At 42.2% G+C, this 27841-nt stretch overlaps 1 protein-coding gene across 7 annotated transcripts in view; it reads right to left on the bottom strand.

Annotated features, from left to right (window-relative positions):
• Window positions 1-27841, bottom strand: part of PIP5K1B (phosphatidylinositol-4-phosphate 5-kinase type 1 beta) — a 257847-nt gene that overhangs the window by 76133 nt on the left and 153873 nt on the right. For 4 of the 7 annotated variants that reach the window (XM_033924930.1, XM_033924935.1, XM_033924944.1 and 1 more), the window contains one exon: window positions 9317-9447. In XM_033924930.1, the coding sequence (XP_033780821.1) occupies window positions 9317-9447 (131 nt within the window). Of the gene's footprint in view, window positions 1-9316; window positions 9448-10484; window positions 10582-27841 lie in introns of those variants that run through there. The other 3 variants (XM_033924953.1, XM_033924911.1, XM_033924921.1) reach the window with 1 other exon arrangement.

Raw genomic sequence — 27841 nt, 5'->3', positions numbered from 1 at the left:
AGACCCTGGGGAAGAACAGGGAGATTTAAGATCATAACAGAGGAGGGAGAGAGAGGGAGACTTGGAACAAAGGTAGAAATGAGAACTGACACTGGATCTGGGGATGGTAAGAGGGAAAAGAGAGAGAAACCTGAACCCATAGGGGATGGGGCTGGATTGTGAAAGAAATGTTGGATGCGAAAGAAAGAAAGATTGGATGCACAGTCAGAAGGAAGTGCAACCAGAGACTCATGAAATCATCAGACAACAAAGGTAGGAAAAATGATTTTATTTTAAATTTAGTGATCAAAATGTGTCCGTTTTGAGAATTTATATCTACTATCTCTATTTTGCACTATATTTGCCTGTTTTTCTATAGTTACTGAGGTGACATTGCATATTTTAGATTCATCTGCCTTGACATCTTTGAAAAAAATCCGAAACTCATAAATGATAATTAAACATTTTCTCTGTGTAGTGTGCTTTGTGTTTTTAAAAAAAATTTATGTTTACCATTATAAATTAATAAATTATTGTGTGTACATGAAAAATGAATGGAAGAAATTGGGGGTGGGGCTAGGGCAGGATTGGGGGGTGGGGCTAGGGCGGGATTGGGGCGGAGCTAGGGTGGGATTGGGGGCGGGTCTGAATATTAACAGATGTCCCGTTTTAATGAAAAAAATAAATGGTCACGTTAGGTATGGGGCCCATGATTGCAAAGTGCTGGAAGGCCATCGCAGCAGCAGTCAGTGAATGGACTAAAATGAGATGTATTGCAAGACCTCGCTCATTTAGAACAGTCACTACACTCCCGCAGCATCAGAAAGAGAAGAACCATCGGCTCAGTTGTGATGATGTGACAAGTGTATACTGTATGTACTCGTATTGCAAGACCTCACTCATTTACAACAGTCGTTACATTCTCGCAGCGTCAGAGAGAGAACCATCGGCTCAGTTGTGATGTGTGTATACTGTATGTACTTGTATTGCAAGACATTGCTTGTTTATCAAGTTAAAATTTAATCAAATGTTTTGCTTGTCTTGCAAAACACTTGCAACCAAATTACTTGCAATCCAAGGTTTTACTGTATATATATATTTGTTGTTTTTGTTGCTGTTTTTAATCCACTGATCATACTCAAAATAATATTGTCCCTGCACTGCTTACTATATTCATTCATGCAAAAACAGTGCCATGTTTAGTTAAAGGGTGGAGAGACTTTTATTTATTTTTATATTGCTATCACCGACGATGCCAGGAAACAAATTTTCTCTTGGAACAAGATTTATAAATACACTCCCTTCTTTCTAATGTTGCATCCAGAAGAAAACATAGGTACGTAGGGGGAAATTCTATAAATGGCATTTAAAAAGAGAAGCACCTATCTCTTGTCAATCACACTTAGGCACCTATTACATAATCACGCTTAACTTAAAACTTAGGTGCCTATAATATAGGTCAAGATTTTAAAGGTCTATATTGTAAGCACCTAAGTCCTTTAGAGAATTGCGCCTCGTGGCACCTAAGTCCTTCTCCACCCTTAAACACGCTTACTTTGGAGTTAGGCGCCATGCAATGGGTGATTATCTTTTATAGAATCGCACCTAAGAGGATAGGCACCTATTAACCAATTAATTTTTATTTTTCCCAATTTACTAATTAAACTCCCTTTTATCAAGCTGCATAAGGGTGTTTTTTTTTATCGCAGACCAGTGTAGTAAAAGCTTGGATGCTCTATGAGCATCAGAGCTTTTACTGCAGCGCTCTGCGATTAAAAAAACACACAGCTTGATAAAAGGGGACCTAAGTTAGGTGCCTCTTATAGAATTTTTCCCATAGAGGGTATTTCTATAAGTGGATGCTCACTATAGGTGGTGGTAATGTGTGTGGGGGGCATTTTTGATAGGACGTCTGAGCCTGAGGTTGGACGTTTTGGACATGACGTTCAGAAACCCAGCAGAAATGTCCATTTTCAAAACTGCCAGATGTCTATTTTTTATTTTTGAAAATGATCACTTGATACTGGATGAAGGGGAGGAGTCCTTTCGAGGTGACTCATTGAAGCTCCTGATATAGGAGAGTTCATATCAAGTGGTATTTGTGGAGGATTATCAGTTGATAATGTCAAATGCCTGTCCATAGGACCAGATACAGCTGGTGTTGAACTCTTAGGTTTAATTTTCCTTTTCCCCATGTCCTGGCAATTTAAGAAGTATAAAAATGATACAACCTTAAATTCCTGCTCCTCAGCTCCTCGTTGCTCCTTGGGCACGCCCCTTCGGCCACGCCCTGCGGCCACGCGGCTGCAGCCGCAACCATGGCAGCGGCTTCAATTTAAGGATGTTAGTGGAGACGGACCCAATGACGTCAGGAGTCCGTCTCTTCCAGTGCCTGCCTGATGGACCGCAAATAAAAGCACTGCCGCTGCTGCGAGAGACACGGGGTAACAAATAAAGTCACCTCCAGTTGATACCATCATAGGTATCAGCTCCCAGTGAACCTACTATTTCCACTGAATATGTGGTATCCTCCACTCAGACAAATAAATTAGAGGGGCATAATAAAAAAAACCCGTCTAAGTCCCTTTTTGGCCTAAGGCCTTAAACGTTGAAAGCAGAAGCAGGGAAAATGTCCATAACCAAAACAAACATCCTTGTTTTGATAATGGCCTGCCTCTACAATCAGCTGTTTAAACGCCCAGCCAACTACTACGTCTACAAGTACACCCCCACGACGTCTACACTTATACCCCATAATGAACCAAAAAAACGCATAAGCCCAAAACGTCCAACACAAGGGCTTTTAGGCAAAGAAGGAGCCAGTCCTTCGTCTAAAAGCTGGATTTTGTAACCGGTGTCTGTCAAAAACAACACCGGTTACAGAATCCACACCAACACCGCCCCCCCCCCCCCACACACACACACAACATCGGGGCAGGAGGGAACCAAGCCCCCCTGCCCCGGACACCCGTGGCATCCCCCGACGACATCGGGGCAAGAAGAAGCCAAGCCCTCTTGCCCCGCGGCAGCCGCGGCACCCCCGACGATATCGGGGCAAGAGGGAACCCGGCCCATGTGCTTAAGGCCCTGCCCACAGGAGGACCCTAAGGCTCTCGGACCTATTCTGATTGGCCCAGGCGCCTCAGGCCCCACCTATGGGTTGGATTTCTGCCGCCTGAGCCAATCAGGCCTCATTCTGGACCCGGCTGGCCTGCCGGACGGGCGGGCTTGGCACTCATCTGTCAGGCCAACGTTGAAGGTACGGGGAAGGGGTGGTGGGTGGGGGGGTTGTGGGGTCGGCCGGGGGGGGGTCGCGGGTCGGCGGGAGGCCGATTGGGGGTTCGTGGGGGCAATCGTTGGGGGGAGGGGGGTTATGTTGAGGGCAGGAGGGCCTGGGATCCCTCATGCCCGTATTGTAGTGGGGGGTGGGGGGTAGGGGGTTGCCGGGACCAGGAGGGCTTGGGCTCCCTCCTGGCCAGATCGTACTCGGTGGGGGGGGGGGCACGATCACCGGGGCAAGAGGGCTTGGGCTCCTTCTTGCCCTTATATTATCGGGGGGGGTGGGGGGTGATGTATCGCGGCAGGAGTTTGGCCATCTCTCCTGCCACGATGCGATCACTCCTCTACCCAAACTGCCACAACCCGCGGCAGGAGAGATTGGGCATCTCTCCTGCCGTGGGTCACAGCAGTTCAGGTAGAGGGGTGATCGCATCGCGGTAGGGGAGATGAGGCATCTCTCCTGCTGTGATGGTTGCGGTGGGTGGGTGGGTTGGTTGCCGGGCCGTTGAACTGATCGCGCCAGCGGCCATCAGCTCAGCGGCCCCTTTTTCGGCACTTAGACCTGGTTTGACTTCGTCTAAGTCAAAAAGGTAAAAGTGCCGACTAGGCAACCTGCCTACTGTTTTGGTTATACCTGCTGCACGCCTAGGTGTAGATCGGCCCACCTCACACCCACCGCCCGCCCTTTCCCCTCCTCTAAACACGCCTCTTTTCTCTCTGTGCGTTTAGAGGCAGGGGAAAAGCCTACGCTGGTTTTAAATGCATCTAAAAACCAGCTTTGGTTATGGGTACTTGGACGATCAAGCTTTTTGATCGTTCAAGTAGCCATTTAGGAAACTTTTTAGATTTTTTGGGGGGATTATGAACCCCTTAGCTTTTACTGGAATACCTAAATCACTTGAATTTTCAGGTGTAGTGGAGGACCAACCACCAACAGTGGAAACACAAGATATTACCCTTAAAGACTTGTGGTTAGGTATTTCTAGAGTAGAAGGGTTTCTCAGAGTAATAGTGATTTTTCATAGTCTGTGTCTCATAAGTTTGAAAATGTGGATTCCAATTTAGGTTGCTTGGATAAACGATTAAATGTGGTAGAAACTCAATGTAATACACTTCAAGCTGTCTCAGTATCAGCTGTTAAGGATTCTACAGTGATACATTCTAAAATGGAATGAATGGAAAATATGTATAGAGCGAGGAATCTCCGCTTGGTCAACTTTCCAGTAACTCATTTATTATCTTCTGAAATTTTATTAAGGAAATTTTTTAAAGAAATACTGGGGTTGCCCAATGCGGATAATTTCCCAATAAATAATTATTATTATGTTCCTCAAAGAAAAATAGAACCCACCCAGGAGGTGGACCATCTAGTTACAAATGAAATAAATTTGACAGAGTTTTTGGAAGATAGCCAGGATGTGATCCAGAGTAGGTCCACTCTGGTAATAACATGCATGAGTGAGATAGACAAAATGTTAATAATGAAACTTTACTTTAAAAATAGGTTGACAAAATTTTGTGGAGACTTGGTTAGAATTTTTCCAGATGCCTCTAGAGCTACGCAATTAAGAAGGAAAGAATTTCTGAAATTAAAAGGTAGAGCTTTAGCTCTAGAGGCATCTTTTTAACTAAAATTTCCATGCAAAAGTCTTGTTAAGTTACAAGACATTGAATATGTTTTTTGGGATCCCATTCAATTGCAATAATTTTTAATAGCTCGAGAACAGAAATGAGTTAGTAATAAAGAGCTTTTAGTTCCACTACTGAGGAATAAGAGGATATAAGAATCCCTAAATAGTAGGGAATGGTCTAGGATTCGCGAGGGTGAATCAAGAACCACTTCCTTAGTTTTTACTTTATAATTTGTCTATTTGAAATTGTATCATGTCTCCCCATTGTTGTGGGCTTGGAAAGGAATTCTGTATGAATAACTAAGTATTGCTGAAATTTGTGTAAGAACCTTTTTTTATTGGTATCATCTGATATTGTAATTATTAAACTTAGAAATTAAAAAAAAAAAAAAAAAATGATCTAGGTATAAATTTTGTTCCTTAGGATTTCTATCTTTTTGGCCATTTACAAAAATAAAAAAGTCCACATGAAAAATGCACAAAAGCAAGTTTTGAAGACATACCCAACTACCTTGTCTGATGGCGGCAGAAGAATCCCCATCAGCTTAGCCAGATTCAGGAATTCCTGCCAGCTCAGCTGATGGGGATTTCCCCTGCCAGGGTCAGCTGAGCCGTGGAACCCTACACCACTCCCCCTGACATCCCCGGACCCCCTCCCCCCCCCCAATTCCCCAACATTTAGATAATTGGTCAAATTAAACCTTATTAAAAAAAATCCATCCCTATTAAATGACCTACCTGACCGGCACCTTGGTCTGTGGCGCCTTTCGCCAAAGACCAGCAGTGGGCATGGTTAGGGTTGGTGTCGGTCTTCAGTGTCACTAAGTGATACTGGCCATGTTTCATGAAGAACCCTAGGCACTGGAAATGTAGGTCTGTGAAACCCTGCCATATATTTCCGGCACCTAGGGTCCCGTATGCCTGATTCTATACGCCTGTTGCTTCTGCCCGTGTATTGCTACTAACTAAAATGGCCGCCACGAGTTCTTGAACCAACCTTACAAGACCATGGGAACTCACGAAGTTGCCACGAGAACTCACAGCGGCCATTTTAGATAGCAGCTCTGCATGTATAGGAGAATAGGAAGATCGCTTCTGCCTTGGTTCAAGTTTCAAGTTTATTAAATTTTGATTTTACGCAATATCCAATATTTCAATGCGTATTACATAATTGTAAAAGCCAGGGATGACAAATACAAATACAAATAAGACTATTATACAGACTAATCATTATATTCTATTATTACAAACTGAAACAAGTAGGTAAAAGGGAGAAATATAATTTATACAATTTATAAAATTAATTAAAAAAAGAATAAAAAAGAAAAAATAAATAAATAAATAAAAAACATTTAAGGTTTGTACATAAGGGTAGGGTCAATTTAGAAAAAAGAAAAAAGTATGAAGAAAATTAATCGATAGAAAGAGCTTTAGTTATTTTAAAATGATTCATGGAAACAGGTAATGTTAGGGATAATTAATCTGCTTAAAAGTAGATAGTTTTAATATAAAGAATAAATAACGATCCAGATTAGTATTAATGATCTTTGAATGAAGGGAAAAAAGAGGATTAAGATTAAAATTAAAAAATAAAAATAAAAAAGCACTTATAGTTTCCATGTTGATGTCCTACTCATTTGATTCTTTAAAAAATAAGTACTGTGTTTATTACAATTATCTATCTATGTATTGAATGCATCTTTATAAAGAATGCTTTTCAGACCGCGTTTGAATTTGACTAGTGATGGTTCGTTACGTAAATAAATTGGTAAATTGTTCCACAGTTGGGGTGCTTGTACTGAAAATATGGTTGCTCTTCTTGTCCCAATTATTTTTAAAGAAGGGATGGTTAGTAAGTTTTGTTGCGTCGATCTCAGCGTCCTTAGTGAAGAGTAAGGGATTAGTAGTCTGTCCAGAAATAACGGCTCGTGTGATTGTTGGATTTTAAATGTTAATAATACAATTTTAAACGTTATTCTGTGTATAATAGGTAACCAGTGTGCATCTTGTAGGAGAGGTGTAACATGATCATATTTTTTTGAATTTGTTATAATTTTTATAGCTGTATTTTGTATTATTTGTAGTCTTCTTATTTCTTTATGAGTTATGCCACAGTATAAAGAATTACAATAATCCAACCTAGAAATAATTAGGGAATGAATAAGAATGTTAAGTGCTTCTGGTTTAAGAACCTTTGTTAATGATCTGATAAGTCGCAATTTATTGAAACAGTTTTTGACAACTGTACTAATTTGATTATGATAGCTAAATTCTTGATCCAAAGTTACTCCCAATATTTTTGTTGTATTTACTTGTTGAAGGGGAATATCGTTTAATAATATCTGAGATGAAAATTGTTCTTTTAGATCTTTTTTCCAGGGGAAAAACATCACTGATGATTTTGTTGGATTCAGCGCTAACATATTCTCCTTAAGCCATTGGCTTATTTGTTCACCATTGGACCACCATGTGGTTAGGTATTTCTAGAGTAGAAGGGTTTCTCAGAGTAATAGTGATTTTTCATAGTCTGTGTCTCATAAGTTTGAAAATGTGGATTCCAATTTAGGTTGCTTGGATAAACGATTAAATGTGGTAGAAACTCAATGTAATACACTTCAAGCTGTCTCAGTATCAAGGTAGGCTTTCAAGGTAGGTTTTCTAGAGGTGGGAGGGAGGTGTGATATTTCAGAATTTTTCGGAACAGGAGGTGGGAGGGATCCCTCCTGTCCGGGCTCACCATTGGACCACCAAAGCTTATGGTAGGCCCAGGGGAGACCTGCAACAGTTCCAGGAGGGGGCAGGTGGGAACTGACTCGAATATAAACCAAGATCCCATTTTTGGGATTTTTTTTAACCCAAAAATCTTAGTTTATATTCGAGTATATATGGTATATGTCTTATAAAAACAGGCTCCTGAACAAAGCCCCAAACAATACACAAAGGCCGACACACAGATTTACACCTGTCACAATGAAGGCTTAATATTTGAACAAAATTATAGGAAATAAAGTTGAAAATTCGATTGTGCATTCATAAACTAACTGTGATCATGTGATCGGGCCAAGAAGTCAACACCCGTCACACATATGTCCCCACGTACTCTCTGGGCTTCCTCGTACTTCACTGAGATTCTGTTAAACAATACAACAACAGTCAAACAACACATCATTCATATACTCCTAAAACATGTGACTAAGTCCCTCCAGGCTCCTCCTGGTCATCTCCTGGTCCTCACTGGACTCTACTATCTTCCAGTCCTCTCCCGACCCTTCAATGGCCCTCTGGGTCTTCCAGCAACTTCCAGTGTCATTACCAGGCTCTCCGCTGGTTGCCACCAGCCCCTCTGCTGGTTGCCACCAGCCCCTCTGCTGGATGCTTGGCAGACCTTTGACCAATGCTCTCCTGGGTCTGACAGGCTGCTTCCCTGGGCTCTTCTGGCAGCTTCTGGTGCCATTATCTGTCCCTCCGCCAGTGGTTTGCCAGACCCCACCCCCTACCCCACCCCACCCCCAATCAGCCTTGGGCCTTGACTCTTCTGGCTTTTCTTTTGGGGCCACCAGTGGTCCCTACGTTCCCCAGCCTCTTGGGTCCCCATGGGTCCTAGAAACTTCCTCACCAGTCCCACCGCCGGTTGTTCAGCCTGAGCCCCTACCTGGGCTCCAGGCTCTACCGGGCCCTCCAGCCCTCTCAAAGTCGCTCAGTTGTCTTATCCTGGACATGTACACCAAGGACTCCTCTCTAGATACTCCTAGCCAGTTTCTCTCTGAGGGCTCTTCCTAGGACTTACTTCCTATCCCCTCAGCTGCTCTCCATGAGTGCAACCCTGTCACTCACTCTTCTGGTTTCAGTCTCTCTCCTCATCACCACCACCACCAAGCTCTCTCCCAGTTATCAACTCTGAGGTACTCTCCTAATCATCCCCTGGCTTATCAGGCAAGCTAGTTTAGCAGGCTTTCTGAGAGTTAGGCCAGAGACCAGCATTCCTCCCCTTGAAGATCACCTGTTCCCAAAAGAGTTTCTGATTTTCCCAGCTTTCTACTCTAGACCTGTCTTTTTCTGCATCACTGTTCCCTCAGGGTGAGTAGACAGCTCCCAGCAGCCTTTGTAGGATGTTATGCAGATTAGCTCCTTCTTTCTACTGCTCAGGCTCCCTCCGCTGGTCAGTGACAGGTATTCCACCCTGTCACACTAACCCTGAAAATCTGTGTACCTGAAATAGCAGGTGTGAATGATAGCATATAGTTTTCCCAAAGTAATTTTCAAAACAGAAGTGTGCGCATACTTTCATTTTGAAAATATGAAAGAATCCACATAAAGAAAAGGATGCACACATTTTTCACCTGCGCACACACTCATACATCTACCCCACCTCCAATTTTCCACTGTTTCTCATATTTTTGCAGCTCAGAATGTTTGCGTGTCCTTACCTGGGTAAAAACACACTTTCCACCACATAGAAATCTTGCATAAGAACATCTCTGTCTGGCTTGGAAGTGAGGTTGCCCACTGTGTAACCTATTCCCAGCTGAATAGTACCTTTAATAGCAGATGACGCAGTCTGTAAAGCAAGCAGAGAAAAACCAATATATTTTAGTGTCAGTTCTCTACAAACAATGTATTGTTCCTTATTGTAAGCCTGCTCTGTGCAGAACAATCGTTGTCATCAGTACTTTTCATCAGGGTTGAAATTTCAGATGAAAGGTAATGTTCCCTCCCCAGCTTTAACCTTCCTAAGCTGAAAAGGGAATCAAGGTTGACCTTTAATTAATTTTTAGGCAGCAGTGATCTGCAGCACAGCATAACCACAATGTTCACAAACAGGTTTACTTATGAATTCTACTGTACAAAAAAAAAATATACAAGGCCTGATTTCTCAAAGGGACTCTTCAGTTTTGTGGCAGCAGGAGAATCCTTGGATAAACCAAGGCCATGCTGTTATAAGACAAACATATGAACTATTTTCTTTCAAAGTAAATATACTATATTGGAATGTAAAACATCAGTTTCAACAGAGTCAATTCCAAATGCAACGAAGTTGAACTAATTTGTGAGTGGAAAGCACTGTAACAGCAATTTTCTAAAAGCCTACTTAGGTGCAAAGTCTGCGGGTACCTTGTACCTATTTATCAAAAGGAAAGTGCATACATTCTTTCCCTTTGAAAGTTGCCCTTGGGTTTGCCCTTTCTTTTCCTCTGGGTGTGTGTGCGTATATATATATATATATATCTTTATATATGTATATTCTCCAGTCATGGTAAATGAGCTTGTTGTGACATTGCAGCTTGCGCACATCTGAGAGGCTGAAAACTATGCCATCGGTAGTTTCACTACAAGCAGAGTCTCCCAAGGCGGACAGCTTTCAGTGGAGATGCCAGACTAACAATGTACCTCCCAACGGGGCAGCATCAGATGGTCAGTGTTGGAGGCAGAGGATTGCTTTTGATGCGACAACAGTGACAACATCAAATTTATACTGCGGAGAAGAAAGGCCCAGCAATCTACTTCTGTATCCTGCCAAGAAACTTGATGATGAGGAGACATGAAGAATCTGCGTATATTACTGGAAGATGATCCCCTAGGTTGGAAGACACTCACCATGCTACTAGGGAAGAGCTGATCGTCACCCAGAATACGCCCAGTGTTTGTGAAGCTGACAGATAAAAGTCGCCAGGACATCCTGATGCTAATGTTACTGGACAGAAAAGGGAGATCAGAATCTGTAAGGATATTCTTAACATAGGAACATGGAACATATGAAACATGATTCAAGGAAAATTAGAAATTGTTAAAGATCAAATGGAAAAAAAACAAAATTGATTGATAGGGATCAGTGAACTCAAATGGACAGGAGAGGGGCATTTTCAATCAAACACGCACTGGATCTGCTACTTTGGTCTTGAAACACACAGGAAAAATGGCATGGCTTTTATCCTCAACAATAAGCTTACAAAGACAGTACTAAAATACAATGTTATCAGTGATAGAGTCACATCAATCTGTCTACAGGGTAAAATGATCAACGTCATGTTGATTCAAGTATATGCTCCAATAACAGACATGGAAGATGAGAATGTAGAGTTCTATGAACAACTTCAAAATGAAATAGATCAAACGCCGAAACAAGATCACTGATCATTATGAGGGACTTCAATGCATAAGTAGGAAGTACAGTGGCTGGAAATCATGGCGTAGGAGAAAGAAATGAGCTGGTGATAACTTAGTATACTTCTGCAAAATAAAACAACTGTCAATCATGAATACGCATTTCCATTACCACAAACGTCACCAGTACACATGGACCTCTCCAAATGGCATGTATCAAAATCAAATTGACACAAAAGACTCAGATATTGTAGAAAACCAAATAAGATAAAGTAACATTTCTACAAGGGTTAGATGTAAAACTGTCTGATGGTGTGATGAAGACAGAGTGCAGGTTAAATGTTAGTTATCAATGGAGGAAAAAGCCTCAGACAAGGTGTACCGATCATCTAAAGTTAAGTTGATAAGATGTTTTTGTCATCTATCATTCAGTACATTCATTTTTGAACTTTATAACAGTGCAGTGTTTTGGCAGTTTAAGGAGGTTTTTTTGAGCCAGTGAGGTGAACGCCTTACCACCGCTATTCCACCATTGTGGAGGTGGGAGGGCCCTTGTCTGAGGCTTTTTCCTCCATTGATAACTAACATTTAACCTGCACTCTATCTTCATCACACCATAAGACAGTTTTACATCTAACCCTTGTAGAAGTGTTACTTTATCAAAATCAAATTGACTACATCTGCATAGAACAGAGATGGAAATCTGCAGTTTTGACTGCAAGGACTAAACCAGCAGCTGATTGTGGAAGCAACCATGAGCTTTTGACATGCAAGATCAAAGTAAAACTTCTCAAGAAGATCATTAGAGACCTCCTATAATATGACATTGCAAACATTCCAGCAGACTATTAGATAAAACTAGACAACATATATTTCTGTCTTAGATATAGGAGATAGAGAGCCCGAAGGGTTATGGAATGACGTCAAAACCATAATTAGTGATGAAGCTAAAAATAAAAACCACTCCAGAAGAGAAAAAAGACCAAGAAATCACCTTGGATCACAGAAGAAACCAGAAAAGTAGCAGAACAAAGACAACAAGCAAAACTCTCCAGTGATAGAGAAAAAGTATCACAACTGAACCGAGTGTTTCAACGTCAAGTTAGGCAAGACAACGAACGATATCTAAAAGATATTTGTTAGAAAACTGAATCGTAATATGCAAATGGAAAACCATATTAGTGTATCAGGTGATTAAAAGATTGCGGCAGAAATTCCAGCCTCGATTGGGGATGCTTAAAGATGCTAATGAAATTATGAAAGCATTAAAAAGAGATGGAAAGAATATACAGAAAATCTATACAGAAAAGGCAAGGAGGATTTGGGGAAACTGAACTGGAAACTGCTGTCGAAGAAGAACCAGATATTTTAAAAGAAGAAATTATAGCAGCAGTGAAAGCTTTATTGAAAAACAAGTCACCTGGTATCGATGGTATTCCAAGAGGGACCTGGCGAAGCTTGAAGAATGGTCTGAAATTTGGCAGCTAAAATTTAATGCTAAGAAATGCAAGGTCATGCATTTGGGCTGCAAAAACCAGAGGGAACGGTACAGTTTAGGGGGTGAAGAACTTATGTGCATGATGGAAGAGCGGGACTTGGGTGTGATTGTATATGATGATCTTAAGCTGGCCAATCAGGTTGAAAAGCTGATGGCGAAAGCTAGAAGGAGCTAGGTTGCATAAGGAGAGGTATGGCCAGTAGGAAAAAGGAGGTATTGATGCCTCTGTATAAGACTCTGGTGAAACCTCATTTAGAATATTGTGTACAATTATGGAGGCCGCATCTTCAAAAAGATATAAAAAGGATGGAGTCAGTCCAGAGGAAGGCTACTAAAATGGTATGTGGTCTGTAATAAGGCGTAAGGGGACAGACTTAAAGATCTCAATCTGTATACTTTGGAGGAAATGTGGGAGAGGGGAGATATGATAGAGATGTTTAAATCTCAAAAAATATAACAATGTTATTAGCCTAGTGGTGAAGATACCCACTGAAGCACATTTACTAATAGTGGAGAAAAAGCCTCAACTGCATTAAAAAATGCTTTCAATATCAGATGGCAACCCAGTGGGTTATAAGCCAGTCAAATTCTGTCTCATAGGCAAAAAATTCCACCAAGTACAAAATGCTGTTTTCAAAAATGGGTTAACCCACACCACTGTGCACAAGATAACAACAGAAGAACAGCAAAAAGAACAGGAAAAATGCTTAACTTATCTTCACTAGCTGGTATCCTTGCTCACAGACCGTTGCAATCGGACCTACAGCTGTTCATGTTGAAATCACCACAGCATTGTGGATTAGTTGAGATGTGATTTCAACATGAACAGCTGTAGGCCCAATTGCAACGGTCTGTGAGCAAGGATACCAGCTAGAGAAGATAAGTTAAGCATTTTTCCTGTTCTTTTTGCTGTTCTTCTGTTGTTTTCTTGTGCACAGTGGTGTGGGTTAACTCATTTTTGAAAACAGCATTTGGTGGTTCATAGACAAAACCGTGGAAGACAAAGGCGCGCGCCGACAACTGAGCGCAAGACGGAGGCACGCGCCGAAGAAAATGACAGTTTTTAGGGGCTCCGACGGGGGGTTTTGTTGGGGAGCCCCCCCACTTTACTTAATACAGATCGCGGCGGCATTGTGGGTGGTTTGGGGGGTTGTAACCCCCCTCATTATACTGTAAACTTAACTTTTTCCCTCCGTCGGAGCCCCTAAAAAGTTATTTTCTTTGGCGCGCGCCTCCGCGCTACGCTCAGTTGTCGGTGCGCGCCTTTGTCTTCCGCGGTTTTGACCTGACACCCATTTGGTACTTATAAGAACATAAGAACATAAGAAATGCCTCCGCTGGGTCAGACCTAAGGTCCATCGCGCCCAGCAGTCCGCTCACGCGGCGGCCCATCAGGTCCAGGACCTGTGCAGTAATCTTTTATCTATACCCCTCTATCCCCTTTTCCAGCAGGAAATTGTCCAATCCTTTCTTAAACCCCAGTACCGTTCGCTGCCCTATAACGTCCTCTGGAAGCGCATTCCAGGTGTCCACCACACGTTGGGTAAAGAAGAACTTCCTAGCATTTGTTTTGAATCTGTCCCCTTTCAACTTTTCCGAATGCCCTCTTGTTTTTTTATGTTCTGAAAGTTTGAAGAATCTGTCCCTCTCTACTCTTTCTATGCCCTTCATGATCTTGTAAGTCTCTATCTTGGTGGAGTTTTTTGCCTATGAGACAGAATTTGACTGGCTTATAACCCACTGGGTTGCCATCTGATATTGAAAGCATTTTTTAATGCAGTTGAGGCTTTTTCTGCACTATTAGTAAATGTGCTTCAGTGGGTATCTTCACCACTTGGCTAATAACATTGATATATTTTTTGAGATTGGACTTTTTGTTATTATATTATTTTCTTGAAAGACGTTTAAATACCTACATAATGTAAATGTGCATGAGTCGAGTCTCTTTCATTTGAAAGGAAACTCTGCAATGAGAGGGCATAGGATGAAGTTAAGAGGTGATAGACTCTTTACAGAAAAGATGGTAGATGTGTGGAACAGTCTCCCAGAAGAGGTGGTGGAAACAGAGACTGTCTGAATTCAAGAAGGCCTGGGATAGGCACGTGGGATCTCTCAGAGAGAGAAAGAGATAATGCTTACTGCGGATGGGCAGACTAGATGGGTCATTTGGCCTTTATCTGCTGTCATGTTTCTATGTTTCTAATTGAATTAATCAAAGGCTCAGAAGGTGCTATCATGGCCCTCACTCAACTGTATCAACAGATTTGGAAGGAGAAAACATGGCCAACTGATCTGAGAAGATCACTGTTCATACTTATACTAAAGAAAGGTGATGCCAAGGACTGTAACAACTACAGAATGATTGCATTAATTCCACATGCCAGCAAAATATTGCTGAAAATAATACAACAAAGGTTACAACCATCCACTGAGTAAAAACTACCCGAAGTTCAGGCTGGTTTCAGAAAAGGCCGAGACATTATTACCAATGTTAGATGGATATTGGAGAACAGCAAATACCAAAAGCCCCTATACTTTTGCTTCATCGACTACATCAAAGCTTTTGACTATGTGAATCATGAAAAACCATGGAGAACTCGGGTCTTTTCCAGATAAGCCCCGCCACTAATGCAAAAAGCGCACGGGCGAAAACTTAAGTCACGCCACCTTATAAATTATTAAACTATTGAAGCCCTCCGAGGAAATTATTCACATGATTTGAATAATGACTCGGGGGGGTTCAAGGGGGGGCTCTGCCCACCCTTGTATATCACTTTCCCCAATTATTCACTTAGCATGGTGTTAGCTAAAACTGTGGTGGGGGTTAACTTTTTTGGCGGGGCTTATCTGGAAAAGATCCGAGAACTCAAGCACAAATGGGAATGCCCAAACACATAATTCTGCTGATAAAGAGCCTCTACGAAAATCAAGAAGCTGCAGCAAGAACAGAATATGGCGGCACTGATTGGTTTCCAATAAAACGTGGTGTCAGGCAAGGATGCATCTTGTCACCTTACCTGTTCAACCTTTATGGCAAAGTCATTTTCAGAAAAGCAAATTTGGAAGAAGAGAGCGTTAGTTTCAAAGTTGGTGGCCAAATATAAATAACCTGAGCTATGCAGATGACACAATACTCATCACCAGCAGCAAAGAAGACATGCTGTATCTACTGAGAAAAATCAAAGCTGAAAGTCATGACATGGAATTAGAACTGAACATAAACAAGACGAAGATCATGAACATGGAAAATGATAAAGAGTTTGAGCTTGAAGGCGAAAGAATAGAAGTTGTAAAGCATTTCAATCTCCTGGGCTCTTTTGTAAATAAAGATGCAACTAGCTGGGAAGAAATACTCCAGAGAGGCTTGGGGAACTGCAACCTTCTTCGCATGTCCTTCCATCTGGTATTACCCCCTCTCTCCCCTACCCACCTGCCACCATGCTATATCTTCCTCCCTCCTGGTGCCTTCTTCACTGGGCTGTCATACTAAGGTTATAATAAAGATGTGCAGGACCATGGCTCTGCACGCTGCTACATCTCTGGTGGTTCCAGCCCCTCTGAATGAGGAAGTTGATATCTGAGAGGGTGGGACCACCAGAAGAAGTAGTTGCACTGCATGGGATGATGGAGAGAGAGATACAGGAGCAATACTGGAGATCAAAGATGGGCATGCAAATTAATTAGACAACAAGCCATTAATTTTAAATAAACTGATGTTAATAATCAATTCTGCAGTTAATTAGAATTTGCATGTGCATCCTCTTGTGTGCTAATCTATAGCACTAGGTGCTCAAATCCCCTAGCACACAATTAAATAGGCTTTAAAAAGGTACAATTTTGGACTTCTCACACAGATATGTTGCTACAAAATTACCCCCTTAATGATGTATTGGCCCTTTCATCCACGGATTTGTATAAACCTTTACTGAATTTTATTGGTTTTCAATGGGTCTCACACATCTGCCAACTCGAAATCACTGTCGGAAAGCACTGATGTCATAGAATCCCTGCTGCTCCCCATGAAGGTTTAAAAAGAATGTGGGTAGAGTGATTATTTTTTTCCACTACAAAGAATGCACTGGGTGATAACATCAGGGTTACATTTTTAACTGTGGATTCTATACCACGGTGTCAGTTTTTATGACAGGTAAAGCATGTATAAAGCTGCCACGCCAATCGAGCAAACTGCTAATGTTTCTTTAACCCTTAGGGCCTATGATCCAAAACATAAGGATCCTTTTGTGTCTGAGATGTTCCACTCTCTTAGGCTAGAAACAAAAGAGTCCCGAATTCCAGGCAAGCAGTTTAGTTTCTGTTGCCTCATTTCATTGTGTTCCCTTCCGTCAGAAATACTGTCCTTTGATTTTGCCAAACAACAATCTCGTCTTTTTGGCATGGGTCTTGATTTCAAATGAAGTACTCACGTCTATATTTAAGGCAGGCACAGGTATAAAGGGAGTGTTGACTGAATTTTACACAATGCAACGGCAGGGACCAAGATGTCCCCGACAGCTATGAAAGATTTTAAGGAGCAGTGTAAATACACAAGAATGTACTATAGTTTCCTCTGTCTAGTCAGGCACGAGATTAGATTTATCCATAAGGCCTCTGTGTTTCTCTCTTAAGGTGCACAGTTTGAAATTCTAATTCTTTAATTGCTGGCCTACAGTTGATACGTTAAGGAAAAAAATTATAGCTTAAATTCTCCAAAATCTGGGATTAGGTCAGCACATGATCCTGGGATTGTACTAACTATGGTTTCAACAGCATTAAACTGACCAAGCACAAAGGCCCACTTATTCAGTGCAACTGACATGAATGTTCTCTGGATAACAGCACCACCTGTAAGAAATTATTAAATCATTATATTTCTGGTGGCTTAGCTAATGATGTAGTGAATTAAATGTAGAGGTTACGGAAAAGACTGGGCAAAGCTGTTTCTGATTAGTACTGATTTACAGCAATAGGATTTAGTGGTGCTATTCCATTTATTTGACACTCAGCGGGGATGATTTGCGCTTCTCACTTCTGTCTAAAACTCCCTGTAAAGTTCATCTTGGCTAGTACATGATTTTTCTACCTCAGGTCCCGACACCACTAAACTTGCAGAAAGCACTAAATTTGCTGCTGTCATGCCCAATGCTCTTTTCCCCCTCAGTCTATCATAGGATACCTAAAGTCAGGCACCAACTGAATGCGTTAAGTTATAAAATGCCAGCACTTACACGCATGATCGTTTCAAGGATATTTTTATTGTGAACTACTTAGAAATATAATAATGGGCAAGTACAGATATAGTGCTTGATATTTAAAATGATTTAAACAGCCAGGAGAGATTCCTTGCCATTTAAATAGCATGTCCAGGGCTGGGAATATTCAACAACCACAGAAAATGTCTGTTTAGTACCCAACCTGAAACTGGCTATTTTGTGGTGCAGTGGTTAAGGCTACAGCCCTGGCACTCTGAGGTTGTGGGTTCAAACCCACACTGCTTCTTGAGACCCTGGGCAGGTCACTTGGTGAGAATGGGGACTTGTTTACTGCCTTTTTGTGGCTTTGGCATTTCATAGCCGACATTCAAGGTGGTGGGCACTAGAGGATTGGGTGACTTTCCCAGGGTCACAGGGAGCAGCACTGGGATTTAATGTTGCAACCTCTGGGTGCAGAGGCAGCAGCTTGGCCAGTGAGCCACAGTCCCCCTCCCCCATACTGTCCTAAGTACATTAGATAGATTGTGAAAGCACCGGGACAGACAGGGAAAAACGCTTGAGTACCTGAGTAAATTCATGTAAATCGTTCTGAGCTCCCTTGGGAGAATGGTATAGAAAATTAAATGAATGGAATGAATGACATGTATAAACGCCAATTTTGTACCAGTGGTATTTTACAGCCTAGGTGCAACTTGTTTAGTGTGTAAATGCAAAGGGGATGTACACTTGGGTGGATCCCACATACAAACAAACCAAAACTGCAGATGTGTACAACGAAGTAGGCAATATTTATTGTGACAACCAAAATATATATTAAAACCTTTTTACCAAACAAGGGACCCAACACGGTCCGTGTTTCGGACAACCTTCATCAGGGGTCCATGGTAGCAAAAGGAAAAAACATGTGTCACAAAAAATGTTGAAAAATACAGTAAAACCAAACCAATAATGTGTCGCGCCGAGAGTCACTAAATGTAGTAGGAATCTCGCTAAAGTGGATCCCACATACATGCATAACTTACAGAATACTGTAAGTTAGGTGCTAGAGTGGTTCATTTAGGCATGTGAATTTACACCTGTAATGACATGGCAAAGGTGGGAATACCTAAATGTTGGTGCATAAATGCCACCTTATGCTAGACTGAAGAGGAGAACCATATGAACATTCATGTGGGTAGTGACTTTCTCCTCTGTACTCTAAGCCCAGATGATAAGGTGAATGCTAATAAGCCTGAGTATTACTCTGAAATCTTGCTAGTCAGGCTAGAAATTTTTTTAAAAAAATCAATCAATCAATCTTTTAACTTGTTACAGCCCCAGAGTGAGTTATGGACTAGAGAATGACACGGGGAAAAAATCTGTCCCCGTCACCGCCCCGTCACCGGCCCACCATCCTCTGCACCGCCCTGTCACCGCCGTTTCCTTCACCGCCCCGTCACCGCCATCCCTTTCACCGCCCCGTTACCGCCACTGCCATCCCATTCACCGCCCCGTCACCGTCCCCGCTGCATCCATTTTCCGTTTTCATCCCCTTGGCCCAGAATCCTTTTCCCTTTCACTCCCTCCTTACAGTTTGAGCCGGGAACACGGGTGATCGCACAGTTCTCGCAGCCCCCACCCGCCTGCCCAATCGATCGTAGTGATTAGCCAGCTCTCTCCCTTCTCCTCACCTTAGTTTGCAGGCTTTCTTTTTCAGCGACCTGCACGCTTTCCCAAAGAGCCGCACACGCGCGGCTGCTCAGTGTTCAATCTTCTGCTCTGCTGCAACTTCCTGTTTCCGGTTGCGTCAGAGCAGAAGATCGAAACTGAGCAGCCGCGCGTGTGCGGCTCTTTGGGAAAGCGTGCAGGTCGCTGAAAAAGAAAGCCTGCAAACTAAGGTGAGGAGAAGGGAGAGAGCTGGCTAATCACTACGATCGATTGGGCAGGCGGGTGGGGGCTGCGAGGACCGTGCGATCCTTCATGCCTCACTGCGGGGACAAGACCCATTCACCGCCCCGCGGGCGGTGAATGGCCTTGTCCCCGTCGCCGCAGCGACTGCTAGTTTTCTTCCCCGTTTTCGGCGGGTGACCCGCGGCTAACATGCGGTGGCCGCGGGTAAACCGCCACCGTGTCATTCTCTATTATGGACTAAATTTGCATACAGACTAATTTGCATATTTTCCAGTCAAGATTGTTTTGTTTATGAACTGAAAGGGATAGAATCTTGGAGAATGGTTTCTCGAACCCATGGATCCAGTGGGTGATTAATGGATGAACTAGATGCTCTCAGCTTGTTATGGTTTTTTTTCTCACCATAACTAACATTTCTATGTGATTAGGAATTCCTGCTTTCTGTGAGGACTGGTGGGTGGTAACCCTTGAGAGGATAAATGCTGGTGTCTTGTCTGGTAAAACCAACTTGGGCGGGGAGCCAAACCAAGTAGTTACAGGATCAAATAATGACAGTGACTGGGTTATATGTGTTTATGGAGCATGTCTGTATGCATATGTGAGACACAAATTTACAGAAGGAAGGTCTCTGGCAGAGGAAAAGCCCAAAAGCAAACTTGTGCAGAGCAGCAGCAAGGGCTGAAAAGTAAACTTGAAGGCATGTGCTGCTTCTGCCATTAGGAAGAGCTGAAAGCTGGAGGAAAGGCCAGGAAGGGAGAGAGGATGCTGGACCTGGTGGGAAAGGGGTTGACTTTCTGGAGCTGGAGGGAAGGGAAGAGAAAGAGCTGGTACATGGGGTGGGGGGTAGGGGAGAGCTAGAGGGAATTAAAGAGAAATAGGATGCTGGTCACATGGGATGCAGGGCCGATGTTGGTGGCTGGAGGGACGGAAAGGGAAGAGAGAGAGGGTGCTGGTGTTGGCCACATTGGGGGGGGGGGGCTGGATGGAAGGGGGGAAGAGAGAGAGAGAGAGCGCTGGTCACATGGAGTGGAGGGAAGGGAGAGAAACACTGGATTAGGGGCTGGAGCTTGAGGGGAAGGGAGCAAGGGTGCTAGACCCTTGTAGGGGTGCTGATCCTTGCGGGGTGCTGGACCTGAAGGGAGGAGGAGAGAGAAGGGAAGGGAAGGTACAGAGATGGATGGTGAGCGCAGAAAAAGAAGAAAATGCCAAATGGGCAGAAGACCCTGATGAGCAAGTTAACAGAAGGCAAGCAGAAACAGAGCCTGAGCCAACATGATTTGAATAATAAAATAAGACAACAAAAAGTAGAAAAAAAATAATTTTATTTTCTATTTTGTGATTACAATGTCAGTTTGAAATGTATATCCTGCCAGAGCTGGCGTTAGACAATGAGCGTAAACTAAGACCTTGTTTACACTTGAAAGTACCGGCATGGGGTTGGAGAGGGCAAAGGGGATTGGGTGGGTGAAGAGGCTGCACAATGAACCCACCAGGATGGGAAAAGTGCACAGCTGACGAGGGGTAGCTGGGGGCAGAGGAAGATATGATGTAATTTATGTAATCCATTTTTCTAGCTAATTTTAACGCTATATAACAGAAAGCGAATCAAATTGTATTGAAAAATTTATTCAATTAGCAAAATTGAATTCAATCAAAATTTTTTTCCAGAATCAGACAGCTCTAGCTGCAACCACTTAACATTTCAATGATGCAACATGTGTGCCACTTTACTTTTGTGTTTCAAAAAGAAAATTGTGGTTACTTTTTATCAGGCTGGTAGCTAACTGTCTTTCTCTATGCTTTAAAGCAGTGTCTTGCAAACTTTCTGGCCGGAGGCACACTAAATCCAGTTCCCTGGACGGAAAGCACCTGGAACTGTGTGGATGTCAATGCGATGACATCACACGCTGTGTGTTGTCAACGCATCGATGTCCGCGCATGCACGGAGGCACATCTGGCCGTGACCCGCTTCGGTGGAGGGATCCATGAGGTGTGGGGAGAGGAGAGATGCCGGCCAGGAGAAGAGTCATCTGCGCCAGCTGACTTCCTACAGGACATGCCTGTCACCACAAGAGGCAAGTCCTCCTCCTCGCCAGTGTGTCGCGGCACACCTGAAATCTCAGGAGGCACACTGGTGTGCCACGACACACAGTTTGAGATACACTGCTTTAAAGGAATACCTCTGCTTTCTATGGAAGATTTTTTGAGATTCTGCAACATGAGGTAGTAAATACCATGACACTTCCAAAATCCTGCATCAATTATGTAACAGATTTATACAAATTATTCAAACCTTGTATAGTTCCCCTTCTGCCAGACTATATATTAACAATACTTTTTCAGAACGTTTTCGTCTGGAGAGGGGAGTTAGACAGGGGTGTCCATTATCCCCTTTGCTTTTTGATATTGTTCTGGAACCCTTGCTATTGGCTATTCAACAGGTAAGGGAGATACAAGGTATTCCTTATGCAGGTCGGGAATATAAGGTCTCTGCTTATGCAGATAATATTTTGCTTCATTTGAGAAATCCTGAATTTACCATTCCGCATTTACTAGATTTCATTGACAGATTTGGAAAATTTTCTGGATATAAAATAAATTGGAGTAAATCAGAGGTTCTTTTGCTAAATGTACACTGTCCAAAAGGATTATTTGACACATTCCCTTTTCTTTGGAAAGAAGAGGGTATAAAATATTTAGGTATTTGGATTCAAAAAACATTGGAAGACATGATGAAAATAAATGAAGTGTCTTTATTGCTAAAGGTCTCAGAAATGTGTGAGCAATGGAACCCACTACATCTTTCTTGGTGGGGAAGAGTCCAAACAGTTAAGATGATGATTTTGCCTGTAGTTTCTTACCAAATGGGTATGTTGCCAGTTTATTTTCAGGGGTCTTTTTATAAGAAATTAAATAGTATTCTTACTAAATTTATTTGGCTGGGTAAAACTGCGAGAATTGCTTTAGTATCTTTACAAAAACCAATTGCGGTAGGTGGGGTAAATTTCCCAAACTTTTATAGGTACCATCAGGCCTATTTACTGCGTCAGGGTATGTATTGGATTCTTCCCGAGCTCATGGAGCATCTTCCGGACTGGCTTTACTTGGAATGACAACTGTCTCCATTGTGTTTGTGTCATGTTTTAAGTATCAAGTTACCTAGGCTTTATAAGGACAATAGAATTTTAGTTTCCACTTCGCAAACTTTGAAATTTATTAATAACCTAACACCTATTTCGATTCAACATTCCACATGTCAGTCCTTATGGTTGAACTCCAAGATTCAAATTGGCAAGTTTAAGATCATCTGGAAGCATTGGATGCAGGCAGGTATACGTATTTTAGATGATGTGTTATCAAATGGGAGACTGCTTGAATTTTCACAACTGTAACAATCATTTGGCATTGCAAAGTCTCAAATGTATAAGCGGTTGTAGTTGAAGCAGGCCATTCAGAAGGGGTTCCCTGATTGGCGAAATTTAAATAATCAGTATAGCTTGCCGGGCCTATGCTTCCAGATAGATTTCCTAGGGCATCAGGCCACCAAGTGGTACAAATTAATATCAGAATATTTGAATAAGAAACCTAAAACGGGTTTAAACGTTATTTGGAGCATTGAGATTAAGCAGCAGATTTCTGCGACTCAATGGCCACGAATTTGGACTAGAAGGATGAGATGTACAGTGTCAGCATCTATGAGACAAACTTGGTTTTTTTGTTGCATAGACGTTTTGGAACCCTTTTAGATTACAAAAATTAGATAGTTCTAAGTCAAATAGATGCTGGCATTTTCATCTTGATATAGGGACACTAGATCATCTGCTCTTCTTTTGTTCCTTGATACTTCAATTTTGGCGATCCAATTGGGATCAGATCAATACAATACTGGAAGTTCCATTAGCATTGACGTATGACGTAGTGTTGCTTGGTACGTTATTGAGGGCCAAGAGTCCAATAACTTCATTTAATAATAGACTATTTCTCATTATGATGGGAGTTGCCATACAGCTTATTGTGAAAAATTGGGACAGGTTAAACTATAGTTTTGGTGGGAATCCTTGTGCCAAACTTATAAATTTGAACGTATGAGAACAATACAATGCCCTAGTTAAGATCGACCCCAGAAGCCGCCCCCCCCCCCCCCCCCGGCATGTCCCTGACTCCATCCCTAACACTAGTGCTGCCTGATTTATTGAAAAAAAATCTGACTCATCAATTCAGCGACCTCCACCCCGGTGAGACCTGACATACCTCTGCTCCAACGCCTCCAAAAGCAGTAGCAGTGGTGGTAGCAGCACTCTGAACGGGCTGCTATGCGGTCTTTCCCGCTGGGGCCTTCCATCTGCCGCGTCACTGATCAGCCGCTGCTGTTTTTGGAGGCCTTTGAGCGGAGGTATGTCAGTCTCATTGTAGGAGGGTCAGTGGGGTTCTGCTGCACAGGGAGATGGGAGGGAGGAAAACAAAGATGCTGCACAAGGAGATGGGTGGGAGGGGAGGAAAGATGCTGCACATGGTAGGGGAGAAAGGAAAGAGGAAGAATTGGGGTGAAGGAGTGGAAGGGAGAGATGATTGTTGTACATAAAAAAAATAAGATATCCCCCGATAATAAGACAGTGTCTTGTATTAATTTGGGGTCCAAAAAACACATTAGGGCTTATTTTTGGGAAAACACAGTATATTCAGCCTTTTACACACAGCAAAGTCTGTAAAATTACCTTCTTACTGTCTGGATTTACAGGATGAGTTCTATGCCTGGAGGCACTATGTTTGGCTGGGTTTGGGGTGTCAATGACAAATAAAAGCGAAAACCTGCTGGTACACATGTGGCACAGGACAGCCAAGCGAAGAGACCTATACAGTCCATGCAAGAAGTGGATAGTGAAATAAAATAATAAAACATAATCACACTAGCTTCCATCCTTTCTGAATACAGACTCCAACCCCAAATTAATAACATCCTCTGTCCCTTTTAGAAGTACAATAGCAAAATCAGTTTTCCACACCTCCCTCCTGTTGCTATTTTATTCCCTTTCCCTGCAAGGCTCTCTCATGTCCTCTGCCTTTTTGCAATCAAGAGCTCCATTCTTCTGTCCCTTCTAATCAACAACTTAATTCCACATCTCTGCAATCAACATCTGCATTCCCCATCACAACAGCAATTTACTCCCAACTCTGGGATGTGGCAATCAGCAGTTCAGATTCCAATTCCATTCCCATTACCCCAATCAAAACCTTTTTTTGCTAATAACAGTTCCTTATTGTGCTCAGCCAGAATGAAAGACAATAAAAATTATATGTTCAGTTAAGAATAAAAAAATATATATTAAAAACCTCTAGGATCACTTGTGCAGGTCTTGGGAATATTAATAGTCTCCCACAACAAAACCACCACCACTTCATTCTAAATCAGGAAAAACTACAGAGGGTCCTTGTAAACATTCTTTCAGTGGTGAAAACATTGGTTTAGTTTCCCAGGAGAAAGAATATGTTGGAAAAGAGATGGCTGAGGGAAGATATGATTGAGGTCTACAAAATCCTAAGTAGTGTAGAATGGGTACAAGCAAGTTGATTTTTTTACTCCATCAAAAATTATAAAAACTAAGAGACACTCAAGTTATAAGGAAATACTTTTAAAACCAATGGGAGGAAATATTTTTTTTCATTCAAAGAATAGTTAAGCTCTGGAACTTGCTACGAGAGGATGTGGTAACAGTGGTTAATGTTGATGGGTTTAAAAAAGGTTTGGACACATTCCTGGAGGAAAAGTCTATAGTCTGATATTGAGACAGACATGGGGGAAGCCATTGCTTGTCCTGGGATCAGTAGCAGGGAATTTTGCTACTATTTGGGTTTCTGCCAGGTACTTGTAACCTGGATTGGCCACTGTGGAAACAGATACTGGGCTAGATGAACCATTGGTCAGACCCAGTATGGCTATTCTTATGTTCTTACTGCAGGGAACATTTCATTCACAGGGAAATGTTCATGACACACACTGTATGCAGTAACATACTCTCATAATTTCAAGCAATTCTGATTAAAGTAATTGTAATTTAACATTTATTGAGCCAATTTTGCTTTATAGATTTTAGTAGAAATTTGTGTTTTCACGTATGAAGTGCTTTACTAATCTGCAGCTGTCACTTCTGCTAACAGGAACATTCAGCTTTGAATATCCTAAACTCGATACTACAGACACCGGAGCTCTGTAATGGACTATTTGTGAATAATCACTTTCAGTCAATAACCTCAACAATAATGTCCAGCTCAACTCACCAAATACGCTGTACATGTCTGCAAAGAGGCATACTGTCTGCGTCTACTACTGCAAAACTTAGGGCTCCTTTTACGAAGTCGCTAGCCAAAAAAGGGTGCGCGACGTTTAATCACGTGCTAACCCCTGCGCTAGCCAAAAATCTACCACCTGCTCAAGAGGAGGCGGTAGCGGCTAGTGCGGCCAACGGTTTAGCGCACGCTATTACGCGCGTTAAACCGCTACCGCGGCTTCGTAAAAGGAGCCCTTAAAGTAACAGGGCTTAGAATCATGCATCATAATTACCTGGCCTTATTTCATGACTTATCCCACACTGGATAACCTATAAAATTGCTCTTCTAACTTTCAAAACTCTACATTTATAGACTATTAATTCCATATGATCTCTCCAGAACCTTAAGATCAGCTTTGCAACATTCTCTCAGGGCTCCTTTTACTAAGGGCTCCTTTTACGAAGATGTGCTAGTGGTTTTAGCGTACGCACCGGATTAGCGCGCGCTAGCCAAAAATCTACCGCCTGCTCAAAAGGAGGCGGTAGCGGCTAGCGCGCAGGGCAATTTAGCGCATGCTATTCCACGCGTTAAGGCCCTAGTGCACCTTTGTAAAAGGAGCCCTAAAATGCATTAGGGCTTTAACGTGTGGAATAGCGCATGCTGAATGGCCGCGCGCACTAGACCTTAATGCCAGCATTGAGCTGGCGTTAGTTCTAGAAGGGTGGCACGCGGTAATATCCTGCGTGTGCTAAAAACACTAGTGCACCTTAGTAAAAGGAGCCCTTAATGTCCCGTCCTTAAAAATAATTGGCACCCATCGAACTCTTATTTTCTCAGTTACTGCCCCTTTAACTTGGAACTCTCTCCCCTTACACCTCAGAGCTGAACAAAACTTGCATAAATTCAAGAGTAGTTTAAAATGCTTTCTTTTTAAAAATGCCTACAATTGATTTATCATATGTATATATATATATATATTTTTTAAATCACTTGCCCTGTCATTTCCTTCCTACTGTTGTGCTCTTTCTTAACAAATTGTAGTGCTTCCCTTTTTTCCTATTGTTCTCATATCGCAACCCCAACCAACTATGAAACTTAATTTTATATGGAAAGTTTTATTCGTTATGTAACCACAAAGAGCCAGATTCTATAAATGGCATCCAAGCGTACCTACATTGTAGGCGCCTGCTCTGCATGGTTATCTATTAACCACTAGGCACAACTTGTAGAATCATGTCTAGTGGCGCCTAGGTGGACTTAGGTGTCGCTAGGCACCGTTGAGGTAGGCACCGGAACTTTAGACCAGATTTTACCGGGCCTAATGTATTGGCACCTATCTCGTATGCCTATGAGGCCTAAGTTTATCACACCTTTTCTCCGCCCCTAACCACACCTACTTTTCAGGTAGGCGGGAACTCTTACTTAGTTAATTTTTAGAAAATTGTCAATTAACTTCAATGGCACGGTCAATTACCAAACCATTCAAGTTAATTAACATAATTCGGTTTTCACATGGATTATTTAGTTAGGCATCGCTAGGCATCCATGGATCAGGGCACCTAGCAATGCCTAACATAGGTGCCATATATAGAATCTGGCCCAAAATGGCCACTTACAGAATACTGACCAGTGTAAAAGTTAAGTACCTTGACATGATGGCACGTTCATTGTTAGGCATGTATAGGGGTGATGTTTAGGCAGAGTTTGAGCAGAGCATGGATGGAATTCTCAAGCACACACAGCGATGACAAAACATGCTAATCTACAAGTTCCTGACCTCTATGTTAATGTTGGTATGTGACTTTGGTCATCTGCTAAAATTTTGCTGCAAGTTTAATGATGTCATTAGAATTCCATACTCTTCCAGTTATACCTCGCGGTTGTGTACAAACTAAAAAAGCGTGAAAAAGATCGGAATTTGTCACTCAAATAAGCGATTTATGTACCAGCCCTTTGAAGGTGAGAGAATTTTATGCTGCGTTTAA

Source organism: Geotrypetes seraphini, chromosome 1 (assembly GCF_902459505.1).
Source record: "Geotrypetes seraphini chromosome 1, aGeoSer1.1, whole genome shotgun sequence".
In the NCBI taxonomy this organism is placed as follows: domain Eukaryota; kingdom Metazoa; phylum Chordata; class Amphibia; order Gymnophiona; family Dermophiidae; genus Geotrypetes; species Geotrypetes seraphini.
The sequence above is the reverse complement of the archived record's forward strand: the minus strand, read 5'-3'. Positions and strand labels throughout refer to the sequence as shown.